The 15,148-nt window shown below is 41.1% G+C and overlaps 1 protein-coding gene and 1 non-coding gene across 2 annotated transcripts; one reads left to right on the top strand and one right to left on the bottom strand.

Annotated features, from left to right (window-relative positions):
- Positions 1–231: 231 nt before the first annotated feature.
- LOC141628882 (uncharacterized) lies at positions 232–933 on the top strand. Its single transcript, XM_074441968.1, has one exon. The coding sequence runs from the start codon at positions 232–234 to the stop codon at positions 931–933; it is 702 nt and encodes a 233-aa protein (XP_074298069.1).
- Positions 934–7,199: 6,266 nt separating this feature from the next.
- Positions 7,200–7,306, bottom strand: LOC141634646 (small nucleolar RNA R71). The gene has a single exon (XR_012539372.1). It is a non-coding gene; the product is annotated as a small nucleolar RNA R71 (small nucleolar RNA).
- Positions 7,307–15,148: the final 7,842 nt, after the last annotated feature.

The following is a 15,148-nucleotide window of genomic DNA, read 5'->3' as shown; positions in this document are numbered from 1 at the left end:
TTGGCCAACAAGCCGATCTTTGGGGCACCAATTCCGGGAAGGCCACTTGTCCTCTACATTGCAGCACAAGAACGCTCACTGGGGGCAATGTGTGCTTAAGAAATTGAAGAACGCAAGGAGAGAGCACTCTACTACTTGAGTCGTACCTTGGTTGGAGCTGAGTTGAATTACACGCCCATAGAGAAGATATGTCTCGCTTTGGTGTTCGCCATCAAGAAGTAGAGGCACTACATGCAGGCGCATACCATACATGTGGTCTCAAAAGCTGATCCAATCAAGTACATACTCTCAAGACCAGTCTTGTCTGGAAGACTTGCGAAATGGACAATGTTGCTTAAGCATTATGACTTGGTGTTCGTGCCTCAAAAGGCTGTGAAAGGTCAAGCTATCGCCGACTTCTTTGCTGATCATCCAGTGCCAGCAGAGTGGGAAATTTCAGATGACCTCCCAGGAGAAGAAATTTTCTATGTGGACGTCCTACCTCCATGGCAAATGTACTTTGACGGTGCTGCAAGGCAAGATGGAGCTGGAGCTGGAGTTGTATTCGTAACTCCACAAAATCATCTTATGCCATATGCCTTTACACTCACTCAGTTGTGTACAAATAATATGGCAGAATACCAAGCTCTCATACTCGGTCTTCAAATGGCGATCGAAATAGGTGTCAGGGATATGGACATATATGGAGACTCAAAGCTGGTGGTCAACCAAGTCCTTGGTGAATATGAAGTGAAAAAGGAAGACTTGATTCCCTACCATCAACAGCATTACAACTCGCCGAATCAACTTGACGACATCCATGTTGGTCATGTACCAAGGAGTGCCAATAAGTTGGCCGACGCGCTTGCTAATCTTGCAGCCACTTTGGCACTTTGGGGCGTAAGAGTCTATGCAAGTCCCAGTCTGCAATCGTTGGGTAGTATCATTGCTTGAAGGAGAGGAAAATGTAGATACAACCAACATGATATGCGTCTACACACGCTTGATGAAGATGATCAAGGCGTCAACCTATCATTGATTTTTTGGACCACCAAAAACTACCCGATGATCCCAGACACAAGGTAGAAATACGTCGACGTGCTCCAAAGTTCATTCACTATAAAGGGACACTCTACGACGTTCTTTCTCGGCCAATGGTTGAGGTGTCTAAGCAAGGACGAAGCTATCAAGCAATGCATGAAGCTTATTCTGGCATTTATGGTGCTCATCAATCTGGGCCTAAACTTCATGATCGTGTAAAGAGAATGGGGTATTACTGGCCAACCATGGTACAAGATTGTATGGACTTTGCGAAAAAATGTGAACCCCGTCAGTTCTACGCAAACTTCATACACCAACCGCCGGAGCCGTTGCATCCTACTTTTCTTCTTCATGGCCCTTTGAAGCTTGGGGACTTGATGTTGTGGGACCTCTTACTCCAAAGGCCTCAAATGGACACGAGTATATCCTCGCCGCCACCGACTACTTCTCAAAATGGGCGTAAGCCATCACATTACGGGAAGTGAAGAAAGAAAATGTTGTGGACTTCATTAGAACCCAAATCATCTACAGATATGGTGTACCTCAACGTATCACAACTGACAATGGAAAACAATTTTTCAACCATCTGATGACAAGTCTGGGAGAAAAATTCAAGTTCAAGCAATACAAGTCATCCATGTACAATGCCTCTGCAAATGGTTTGGCTGAAGCCTTTAATAAAACTCTTTGCAACTTGTTGAGAAAAGTAGTAGCAAAGTCAAAGCGAGATTGGCATGAAAGGATTGGTGAGGCGTTATGGGCATATCGTACCACATATAAAACACCTACTCAGGCAACCCCGTACGCGTTGGTGTATAGAGTGGAGGCCGTGTTGCCTTTGGAGTTGCAGATCCCTTCCTTACGCATTGCTATTCAGGAGGGACTCACAGATTATGAGAATGACAAATTGCGATTAGCAGAGTTGGAAGCTCTCGATGAAAAGAGATTAGAGGCTCAACAAAAGCTCCAGTGCTATCAAGCAAGGTTGTCACGCGCATTCAACAAAAAAGTGCGCCCTCGTTCTTTCCAAGTAGGAGACCTCGTCTTTGCAGTACGAAGACCAATCATCACCTCTCATAAGCCAGTTGGCAAGTTCACCTCTAAGTGGGATGGTCCATACGTGGTACAGGAGGTCTATACAAATGGTGCTTACAAAATCGTGGATGAAGACGGCGTTCGGGTAGGCCCAATCAATGGGAAGTTTTTGAAGCGTTACTATTCTTAAATCCCAACAGTGAAGGCTCCTAAGCAAGAGCGTAAACTGCAAGTCCAAGCTCCTAAGCAAGATGTTAAACTGTTTCAAAAATATATATATATATATATATATATATATATATATATACTCCTTTCTTCCTTTATGAACTACGTCGGCTTGATCTTGTGAAATACACTTTGTGCTTCACAAGTACGTAGGCAACTTGGGTGAACATGTAGCTCAAGTGCAGCCACACCTCCAAACAAAAAAAAATCCCTCTCTTGAACTACGTTGGCTTGATCTTGCAAGTTGTCATCTTGGTAGCTTTGCAAGTACGTAGGCAGTTTGAGCAAACACTTTGTTCAAGTGCAGCCACACCAAAAAAATTATATCAAAATATTTACTCCTGGCCCGCAAGAGTTTAAACTGTGAACGGCTAAATAAACAGTACTATAAGTATTTGTTTGTATAAGTAAATATAATGGAATGTGAAAAGCTGAAAGGGTGCTATTGCACACAAACGATTAAGACAAACAAACATCTTAGGAGCATTTGGTCCATTAGGCTACAAAAAAAAAGGATGAATAAAGGATGAAATCTACATAATCTCTAAAAAAAAAAATCTAAGTGCCTATGGATCAACATCCAGAGAAGCCCGCATCTCTTCTAATTCAACTCTTCGCTCTTGCAGTAAGGCTTCCTCTTCAGGACTCAAAACAGGGATATCGTCAAACTCGGTTAATTCTCTCTCCAACTTCAGAAGATCATCTTGCAATGAGATTATAGATATATCCCCAGCTTCTAAATTGCTTCGCAATGTCTTTTCCTTCTCTCGTGCTTGCTTGAGTTTAGCTTCAAGATCGTTTATTTCTCCAAGAGTAACAGAAAGTTCCACAGCTTGCTCTTTATGCTTTTCTTGCGCCTTATCATGAAGAGATTTGGTATCCTCAATCTTTTGATGCCACTCCAGTCTTTTGTCCTCTAGCAATGCAGGATGATGACACTTTGCTGCCTGCTTCTCGAGTGCAAGGTAAGCATGGACCGCACCCACATAAGAATCCACTCGTGCCTGTAGTGAAGAACAGTCACCTTTGAGTTGTCGAATGCCCTCATAACACACGTTAGCCTTCATTGCCACTTCCCCTACATTAGAGAAGCTTGCATTTTTTAATTCTCCCAAGACCTGCAAGCGGATCGCGTCTAGTGCTCTGTCAAAAATCCCCTTAAGTGAAGGAGGTGGACGAAATGAGGCTTTGGAGCACGTAGGGAGCGTGGTAGGTTTAAATGGTATTGTTAGAGGGTTAAACGTCTGCCTTCGATCGTCATATTTGCAAGGAGGAGACATATGAGTTGAGGCTGGACTATCCACGGCAGTTTGACTACCATTGGCAAACGAACTGTCAGTCTGGCTCCCCTGAGATGCTGGACCAGAAGAGTCTCCTACGGGTATTGATTTATTAAGAATCATAAGCCCCTTCCCTTTTCCAGGCTTCATCTTTGGTGGACGATGCGGAAGACGATATTCCGGAGCAAGGGAGACTGTCTCCAAGGCACATTCACCTTCCTGGAAAAAAAAAATGATCAACTAGGGAAATAAATAAATAAACAACTATAATCACAAGAGAAGAGAAGCTAACCAGTGCCTGCGAAGGCATTCTTGATGCACTCGACACCCCCTCAAAAATCTGGGCGTCTATTCTAACATCATCTGCATCCAAGACAGACACTTTTCTCTTGCCACGACGATCATGTTTAGGGTCAATCTCGGAATCTGAATCGCTGTGGTGTTTGTTCTCAATGTGGCCTTTCGCTTTAGGGACAACAACTTTGGATTTCAGGGGCACTGCTTGCTCTCGAGGCTGATTTCTAGTATCCCTATGATGATCACGCTTCTTAGTCTTGTGGTCACTTCCGGTACTATGCACAAGAATGTCAACATTCTTTCTTAGATCCTTCGGGTAGAGTTCCTTCCACCATTTAGTAAAACCAGGGGTGACATTCTCTTCCCATCCGAACGAAGGATCGGGAAGGTAAACGCGAGACATGCTACCCGTAAACAAAAACACTTGCCAATATTTCGGTGCCTCAAAGCATGTGACGTCGGTTTGTCCGAACCACGATTCAATACGCCAGAATGTCTTGACAAAAGCCAAATTGTCTACCAACCGATGGGGATTATAAGGTTCAAGGTGAAACCCATTACTCGGGCCGCAAACACAAATAGGAGGAACGAAGGGATGCAAGATAGTCGAGCCCCAGGCATCAAGGTCACCATTGTCTAACAAGACATCTACTCTGTGTTTATTTAACATAAAACGCTTTGCATCAAATTTTCTTCCCTCATGCATGAGTTTTCGAGCTTCTTCGGGTTTTCCATTCCTCGCTCCAACGGGACCTGAATACTTAGTCATATGGGGACCTGTCGGTGATGAATTTATCGCATGATAAGTGTCAAAGTAATTTGCAATCCACCCGTATAAGTAATGTGCTGGGAAGAATGACCTGGAGTATCCGGGGTTCATAGACGTGGTTAACTCATTCAAACCTTTGTAAATTGATGTGACCATAATTAGCGCATATTTAGCCCCCGAATTAGCCTTGTTCCCATGCTTTTTAGTGCATATTTGGGTCATTTCTTATCTTTAGTTCTTTGTTTTGCATATTCTTTGAGATTTTGATCCCTTGGTAGGAAAGGAGTAAGAATCTTGCATTTTCATGGCAAAACGAGACTAAATTAATCCAATTCAATGACCAAGCATCAAGGAGAGACAAGATTAGAAGGCCTTTGTACATATTATAGTAGAAGAGCAATGTTGAGAAAGGATCCTTGAGTCCCCAAGGAAATCCCCAAGGAATTTATGAAGAAAAGGAAGAAAAGAAGAAGATATGTTCTTTGAGTGACAATCCGAGCGGATTGTCACCAATCCATCCGTCCCGCAGCTGCACAATCCGTGCGGCTTTGTTTGAATCCGCTCGGATTCCACCTCCACAATCCGACCGGATTCCCTTGAATCCGCTCGGATTCCAACGCCAGATTCCGCCCGTCCCGACCTTATTCCGCCTTGATTCCAAAGACAAAGACGACGATTTACTCTTCTCCAAGCTACAAAGAAAGAAGCCCTTCTCTCGAAAAATATCGGCTCCTCCTTGCTCAATCTAAAAAGTGTAATTACTAGTTTAGCCCTTAGTTAACCCTAATGCATCCTCCCTAATTTCCACTATAAATACCTCATTAGTCTAATTAGAGGAGCATGTTCTTCTTATAAATAATTAGTGTAGTTAATATCAATCAAATCTCTCTTTAATATTGTAATCAAGTATTAATCAAGTTTTAATCCAAGTTTTAGTTCTTTAATCTCTCTTTTGTTCATCCTTTATTTTGGGTAATTGAAGATTATTTGGGTTATTGTTGGGAGATTGACAACCTCTCAATCAAGCATTCAAGTACTTGTTTTATCTTTGCTTTATTATTGGAATCATTAGTAGGTATAATCTCTTAATCCCTTTTTAATTATTGTTAATTACTTTCATTTATTCATCATGTTTCATTTTGTTGGTATGATTGACAACCTTGCTAGCATGATCAACATGATAATGAGTGAGTAGTCCTTTAGCTAGGATTAATGGGTAATTAGGGGAAATCAACACGGGATTGATTCATGCTTAATCTAATATGTTTTCATAATCAAATTGCTTGCTTGTTGTGATGTCAACTTTATGCACATGTTATGTTTGATGAAATGCTAAGCCTATGAATCCTTGCATTTTTACCATCTCTTATCTACTCAACTTGACTTGTAAGATATAAACCAACTCGAGTCTTGTTAGACCATGCATAGAAGTTGAATAGGAGGAAAGTAAGTCGACTTGTAGGTGTTGTACAATCTAATCGATTCGGCTCCGGGACCCAGCTCTTCCTATGAACCGTAAGACATAAACCAACTCGGTTCCTTAACAACATTAATTGCTTGCAACTTTGTAAACATGTTTGTATGATCAAAACCATGAATCCCCTATGATCCCATGACACCCTAGTGTTTTTAGTCAATTGTTTACATTTCTTAGTTCATTGTTTGCTCTACTTTGTTACTTTCATTAGTTTAGAATACAACTACAAACCAAAACAAATTGTGACACTAGCATAAATTGAGATAGATAGACTTAGAACCCAAAGCACACCGTCCCATGGATCGACCTCGACTTACTGCTAACTAGTTGTTTGTTGAGTATTATAAATGTGTTTGATTGGATGAGTGACGACATCGTCCACATCAAAAATGGCGCCGTTGCCGGGGACGGTGTTTACTTGATTTAGATTTCTTTTTATTGTTATTAGTTGTGTCTTTCTTCGCCTTGGGGAAGTAAAACTCCTCAAGGTTTGTTCTAATTGTTTTCGAGTTGTTTGATATTTTGCATGTCTAGAAGGTTACAAGGTGATTTGTTACCTTTTGACCGTGAAATCGAAAGAACCTTTACGAACAATAGGAGACTTGTTAGGATGAATTTAAGAGGTATTAGTGAAGTTGTTCAACCCACTAGTGAGTTTGTCAATCCTTTCGCAATAGAAGGAGAAGAGAACCCATTACACAATACCCCACAAAATCCACCTACAATGCCTAAATTCTCGTCACACTCTGTACCCACCGAGGAGAATCTACCAAATGGTACTCCTACACCGCAACATCTAACCGGAAATTTTATTGCCAAGTCCGCCTTCATCCAATTAGTTGAGAGGAGCCAATTTGGGGGGATGCCTAGTGAGGACCCTCATTCTCATATGGAAACCTTTTGCGACTATTGTGATGCAATCTCTCAAACGGGCGTGACTCAAGACCAAATTAGATGGGTCTTATTTCCTTTTTCCTTAATCGGCACCGCGAAGCAATGGTTGAAGGGCCTTGATAAGGCCACCCTCGGAATAGATTCTTGGAAGAAGTTGGCTCTAGCTTTCTACAAAAAATTCTACCCACCGGAAAAGACTAACATGCTAAGAGCTCAAATTACGGGTTTTAAGCAAAGGGATGAAGAGTCTTTGTATGAAGCTTGGGAGCGGTTTAAGGGAATTTGTCGCTCATGTCCTCACCATGGACTTAGCGAATGGTTTTTGGTACAACAATTTTGGAATGGTTTATATGAAGATTCTAGGAACATTCTCAATATGGGATCAAATGGAATGTTCACCGAAGTTGATGACAATCAAACATGGAACAAGATTGAGGAAATGGCGGTCCATAACTCACAATATAGTAGACCTCGCAAGGCTACTAGAGGAGGAAAGCATGAAGTGGACTCCGTTACTCAATTGGGTGCTCAACTTAGTGCTCACATTGACAAAATCCATTTGAAGTTTGAACAAGCTATGGCTAGACTTGAGGAAAACTCAAAATCATTAAAGCATCATGTTAATTCCATGACGGCATCCTCATCAATCCCAAGTGGGATATGTGAGAATTGTGGAACTTTGGGACATGACCAAGGTGAATGTAGGGAAACAAATGAACAAGTGAATGCTTTCCAAGCATACAAGAGTGGTACCCCTTATTCCAACTTTTACAATGAAAACACCAAATTCCATCCAAATCTCTCATACAAAAGCCAAAATGTTCAAAACCCTCAAACAACATACACTCCACCACCCATGAGAAACCAAAATCAAAGACCCTTTTACAATCAAAACCAAGGTTACCAAAATCAAAATCCATACAATCACCAAAATGACCAAGGCTTTGATGTCCAAAAAGCGGTCCTCCAAATGCAAAAGAATCAACAAGAATTTTTCACTCAAATGCAAAAAGATAGCCAAGCAAAGGAAACCACCATCAACAACATTCTAGCTCACACCAAGATGTTGGAAACACAATTGACTCAACTAGCATCTTCAAGCTCACAAAGACAAAAGGGGCAATTACCACCTCAAAGTAATCCCCCTAGACATAAAACGGTTAGTGCCATTCACTTGAGAAGTGGTACAAGGTATGAAGCACCGAAGAAGCAAGTTTAGGATGAAGTTGTGGAAGCTAGTGAAAAGGAAGAAATTGTGCAAAACTCCAAAGATGGAGAATCATCAAAAGAAGAAAGTTCAAAGAAAAATGAAGACAAGACCAAGGAGAAGGAGCCCATTGTGATTAGACTTCCTTTTCCAAGTCGTCAAGCCAAGCCCAAATTTGATGATCAACTTGGAAAGTTCATGGAAATTGTGAAGAATTTGGAAGTCTCAATTCCTTTCACGGAATTAATCAATCACGTGCCGGCCTATGCGAAATACATGAAAGATATCCTCACAAAGAAGAAGTCGATCAGGAAGCTTGAGACTATCGCCTTCACTAAGGTGAGTAGTGCAATACTTCAAGGGAGTTCACCTCCAAAGTTAAAGGATCCGGGAAGCTTCTCAATACCGTGTACCATTGGCGACACAACGATCAACAAGGCCTTATGTGATCTAGGGGCTAGTGTGAGTGTCATGCCGTACTCGGTGAGTAAAAGGTTGGGGATGGTAGAGCTTAAATGCACCAATATCACACTCCAAATGGCCGATAGATCGACGAAGACACCATTAGGGATATGGGAAGATGTCCCCGTGCAAATTGGGAAGTTTTTCATGCCGGTGGACTTTGTCATTGTTGATATGGAGGAAGATTCCAACATTCGAATCATCCTAGGAAGACCTTTCCTACACACCGCAGGTGCGGTGATTGATGTGAAACATGGTGAGCTCACTCTAGAAGTGGGAGATGAAAGCATAACTTTTAATCTTGACAAGACTATGAGAGCTCCTCGTTTGCATGAACCATGTTTCATGATTGATCATTATAGCCGAAAGGATGAAAGGAAGAAATCGGAACTCCAATGGAAGAAGAAAATTGAAGATGCTCCATTCAAAGAGCAAGTGAATTGTGACAAGGAGAGCTTGCAAAGCTCATCAAAATCAATCAAGGAAGAAGAGGATGGCCTCATTGGCCAAGAGAAGAAATTGGGAGAGTTGTCTCCATCTAAGCAAGAGATTTTCAATGATCAACTTAATGAAATTTGTGGTCTTTGGGACGACGAATATGAAGAGATTTTTAATCCCTACATTGGTAATGCCATCGATCAAGATCAACAACAAAGGCCAAGGTCTATTGAAGACCTCTACCATGATAATGAACAAGCCTTTGATTACTTCTTCAAGGTGTTGAGCAACATCAACAACACCTTGGACATGCCCCCTTGACATCTCATCAAGAATGAGAGTTTGGTGGAGTCCTCCCTAAACCACCACTTGTAAATATTTCTAACTCCCTAACTTACATTTCAATTCTTGTATTGCATTTTTGCCATCTTTGGATTTTTATTTACTTTGATCAAAATAATTGTCATGTTTGAGAGAAGTGAGGGAGGGACTAACAATTTCAATTGATGTGTAGTGCTTTTAGCTTAGTGTGGGGATGACAATTGCCTAGGCTATCCATGCCTAGTAGTGCCCCCACAATGAAGAACACAAGACTTGAAGAAAGAATGGAAGAATGGTAAGGAAATGCATTGTGCACGGATGGAACCGAATCCGTGTACACAGGGGAAGAATCGAGCGGATTCCACGAGAATCCGCCCGTCTTCGCAAATCCGAGCGTCTTTGCGAAAAATCCGCCCGTCCCCGAATCGAGCTGAATTTTGAAAATTTCTTGATCGTGATCAAATCCGGGCGTCCTGAGCAAGAATCCGCCCGTCTTGAAGAATCCGCCCGTCTTGAAAGAAAGACGTCCGTCTTTGCAAATTTGAGGAAAACAAGCAAAATTTTCGGACTCAAAATCCGTCCGTCTTCGTGCAAATCCGCCCGTCCCGTGTCAAGCAAATCCGAGCGTCTTCATCAGAATCCGCCCGTCTTTAGGCGAGTTTTGTAAAGCCCAGAAAGAGCAGAATCCGCACGGATTAGGCAGAATCTGCACGGATTGGCCCTGCAGATTCGAAAATTTCGGTCTCTTTAAAACCCCTCCCACCTTCCTTAATTCATTCATTCATTCATAAAGACTACCCACAACATCAAAACCCTCATCCTCTCCATCACAAAAACAAAAACCCTCAACAACATTCACCAAAATCAAATCAAACCATCCTTCTAACAATAAATCAATCACTCCTTCTTCAATAAAAATCAAAACCAAGCACAAAATCTTCAACCTTTGAGTCGATTTTTGATTTCATAAAGGCAAAGCCTTTCACCTTCAAATCGATTTGGGTATACTACAAATTGAAGATTTTTCATTCTTTTCTTGGTTAGTTCATCAATGGCAAGGACTAAGGGAGCAACAAAGGCAACAAAGGCACCAAAGGCTAAGGCACTCTCACAAAAGCAAAAGGCTCTTCAAACAAAGAAAGCATTGGCTATGGTGGTAGCAACACCAAACTTGAAAGTGCAACAACAACAACAACCTTCTATGGGAGCAATAACACCTTCTACTCCGGAAATTGATCAACTTTTGCATTATCCGGAGGTAACTTTTATTTCCGATACCCATAGAAATACCTTTGTCAAGTTTGCTATGAAGTCATTACAATCCACCAAATTTATATGTGAAGATACCTTAGAAAAATTGGGTGTTCTTGAGCAAACTAGAGCCTTTTTCAATGCCATGGGGTTGAAGAAATTGTTTGAAACAAACGAATTGACATACCCCTCCCTTACCTTGGAATTTTTGACTTCCTTGAAAGTCACCAAAGTTGAGAATAGGGAGAATCTCGAGTTTCGTCTAGCTAATGTTAGTAGACGCATTACCTTTAGGGAATTGATTGAAATTTTGGTTCTTAGTGATGAACCGCGTTATTTTAAGAATTATGGAAAGTATGACCCCGAACCTCTTTGGGAGGCAATCTCCGGGAAGAAATTTGAGGACTTTCATGCAAGTCGTGCTCTTTTGGTCCACCATCCGGGCATAAGAGTATGGCACAAGGTCGTGGAAAACACCATAATTGCAAGGAAAGATACCAACCATTTCACCAAACTTGATTTTATTCTCCTTGAATCGGCTTTGAACATTGGAAGAGTACACACCAAGCCTTACAATTCTTTGAGGCTCTTTGGGAGGCAATCTCCGGGAAGAAATTTGAGGACTTTCATGCAAGTCGTGCTCTTTTGGTCCACCATCCGGGCATAAGAGTATGGCACAAGGTCGTGGAAAACACCATAATTGCAAGGAAAGATACCAACCATTTCACCAAACTTGATTTTATTCTCCTTGAATCGGCTTTGAACATTGGAAGAGTACACACCAAGCCTTACAATTCTTTGAGGCTCTTGGTAGATAGATGGCTCAACATTGATTGTGGGAAGAAGGGCACAACCGTTATTGTCAATGGCGGCCTAGTCACTATCCTAGCTAAGCACTTTGATCCTAACTTCAATAAGGATAACAAGTACAAAGCAAAGGAAGGTGGTCATCTTGTTGATATGCATACTATGATACACAAGTTCAAGTGGGTTGCTCATAACCCCCTTGACACTAAGTATGGATGGCTCACTAGTGAAGCTAGATCGTTCACCTTGCCTTCAAAGATTTGTCGTCTAAGCGTCCACCGGACCAATTATCTACTTCCCCTTTCTAAAGAGGCCGAGTATATTATTCAACAACAAAAGGGTGATCTTGAAACTCCCTCCTCTTCCATTGTCATACCACCTTACCCATTTGAGTATGAAGAGTTCAAGCCAGAAGGAGTTGAAGCTAGAAAAGATTATGTGACTCTTCTCATGCAAGCAATGCACAAGCAAGCCTTTGAAGATCGGAAAAATGCTTACTTGGCTCAATATCCACCCCTCCTACACTTAGCTAGGCAAGGACTACTTGATCCATCTTGTCCTTTGCCTAGTTGGGCGGATAGAGAAGTCCTATTTCCGGGTGCATCTAGGGTCGTTTTGGGTGACAATGAGGTTGTTGGTAATGATGAAGAAGTTGATGATAACATTGATGAATAAGCAAGTGAAGGAGAAAAGGATGGTGAAGATGATGATCAGCAAGATGAGGAAGAAAGTGAAGAAGCAAATGACAACGGAAGTGGCAATGTGGCCACTTCTAATGAGGAAAGTGATGGTGATAGCATGATGGAAGATTAGCAAGCCTTGGAGACTCCTACCCTCTCATGGTTTGTCTATTTCTCTCTTTGTCTTAATTATAATTTTGATCATTGTTGGAGTAGTCCTAGCACCATAGAGGACTCACACCTCGGTACCATTGAGGTGTTCTCATTTTATTGTTCCCATTTTCAAAATCCAAAATGACAAATTAGTTTCATGCATAGCATAGTGTGTGCATGAACTACACCCATCCTTGGACATTAGCAATAGTGTCTCACTCGGTTTGGGGAAGTTAATGCATACACAACGGGAGGTAATCTAAATTATCCTCTCCGTCATAACAAAAACCATGCATCATGTAGTGTAGCTTAGTATAGATTGCATTTAGTATAGAAATCATGCATCATCTTTGCATAATTTCCATCATTTTGGCCATTGAGGACAATGCCCATATTAGTGTGGGGATGGGAATTCTAACATTTAACTCTTATTCAAAAATCCAAAAAATTGAAAATTTTCAAAAATCATAAAAACTTGAAAATTAAAAACCCAAAAACATGTTTATTTCCTTTTGTAGTCTTGTATATATTGTCTTGTATATATTGTGTTTGTTCTATCCTTGTTCACATTGATTGACTACGCCACATCCGAGACATGAGGATATTGAAGACCGCATGGTATGATCTTTCCAATCTCCTTTTTCCTCTTTATGTTAATGGCTATGTGGCTTTATTTTGATTGATGCGGTATAACAATGTGAACTTAGGACTTGCATTTAGTTTATATGTCATATTAGTTGATAGAATCACTTGCATTAGGATGTTTATATTAGTTGCATCATGGCATGTAGTTGCATGTTAGAAATGTTTTGAAAAATGCCTCTTTAGGAACTTTGACAAGAGCAACTAAGCCATTACAAATACTTGTTCAACTTAAGACTTTTCCTATTAGAATGGTTGTAAAACACCCTAGATAGTGTCATACTAGTGTCTTTTGACCCATGACCCAAGGCCTAGTCAAGGGTTTGCATGTGAGTCACCTATCCAACCCCGTTATGCGATGTGGACTTGGTTAACTTGTCTAGGTGACCTTGTTTGACCTTGTGGTAAGGCAACCCAAAAATATTTTCTATCAATAAGCTTGAAGTGCTCATTTCAAAGAAATTTTGTCATGTGGAAGTAATGTAATGCCAAGGAAACCTCAAATGTTATGAATTGTTGAAAGTTGAGAAATTTAAGTTGTTTTGATGGAGGCGTACCACTTCGATGTGCTTTGGTGCGGGATCCATTGAATTGGGCCCCCATACGGTTGTTAATTCGGCCGCCCAGAGACAGAGTGACTATCACCCCGAAAAGCTATTGTCTAGAGGTTAACCGGTTGCCTAATAAGCGATTGGCGAAAGCAAAGGACACTAGCCCGGAAGGGACAAACCTCATCTTAAATTTTTGAAATGTGAAAGTTAAATGAGGAAAATTTTGAATACTAGTCATATCCACCCGTTGTGAATAAAGATTTGAGCATTTCATTCCCAAAAAGCCTTTTGTCAAGCCACTTGGTCGAGTTTGGGACGATCCATGACCTTTACTTTTGTAGAGATTTCGAGACTTGTCATGTCATATGCTACTAGCATCATAGGGATCATCATTCCACCACCATCCGATCGCTCTTGACGAAAGCATTTGGAAATTGAGGACGAAAGTAGTCTAGTTTAACACCATTTGGAGGTGATTTAGTGCCATCCTCTTAGACTTAGTAATTTGTTGAGCTAGTATTTGTGATGGATTACATGCTCTTAAATTTGTTCCTCTTTAGTGCCTCCGCCACTTGATGAGGGAGTGGCTATTCTTTTTGTAGATGCATCCATTATGTGTTTTTGTGTGCTTAAAGTTTGGATGTGTCGCCATTTTGGCAAGACCCACCTTGCCTTGCAAGAAGGCATCCTATCTCATGGTTGTCTTGTTGTGAGTTGAAGGGGCGGAGTGAGACCCGCTAATTGTATCATATCGACTATATTATTAGGATAGGTTAGTATTGGTCCTAGTCTTTGTCACCTCTTTACTCGGGACGAGCAAATGTTCGGTTTGGGGATATTTGATGTGACCATAATTAGCGCATATTTAGCCCCCGAATTAGCCTTGTTCCCACGCTTTTTAGTGCATATTTGGGTCATTTCTTATCTTTAGTTCTTTGTTTTGCATATTCTTTGAGATTTTGATCCCTTGGTAGGAAAGGAGTAAGAATCTTGCATTTTCATGGCAAAACGAGACTAAATTGATCCAATTCAATGACCAAGCATCAAGGAGAGACAAGATTAGAAGGCCTTTGTACATATTATAGTAGAAGAGCAATGTTGAGAAAGGATCCTTGAGTCCCCAAGGAAATCCCCAAGGAATTTATGAAGAAAAGGGAAGAAAAGAAGAAGATATGTTCTTTGAGTGACAATCCGAGCGGATTGTCACCAATCCGTCCGTCCCGCAAATCGCACAATCCGTGCGGCTTTGTTTGAATCCGCTCGGATTCCACCTCCACAATCCGACCGGATTCCCTTGAATCCGCTCGGATTCCAACGCCAGATTCCGCCCGTCCCGACCTTATTCCGCCTTGATTCCAAAGACAAAGACGATTTCCTCTTCTCCAAGCTACAAAGAAAGAAGCCCTTCTCTCGAAAAATACCGGCTCCTCCTTGCTCAATCTAAAAAGTGTAATTACTAGTTTAGCCCTTAGTTAACCCTAATGCATCCTCCCTAATTTCCACTATAAATACCACATTAGTCTAATTAGAGGAGCATGTTCTTCTTATCAATAATTAGTGTAGTTAATATCAATCAAATCTCTCTTTAATATTGTAATCAAGTATTAATCAAGTTTTAATCCAAGTTTTAGTTCTTTAA

The sequence above is a fragment of the Silene latifolia genome, chromosome Y (genome assembly GCF_048544455.1).
Source record: "Silene latifolia isolate original U9 population chromosome Y, ASM4854445v1, whole genome shotgun sequence".
Classification (NCBI taxonomy): Eukaryota; Viridiplantae; Streptophyta; class Magnoliopsida; order Caryophyllales; family Caryophyllaceae; genus Silene; species Silene latifolia.
This window is presented reverse-complemented; position numbering and strand designations above follow the sequence as displayed.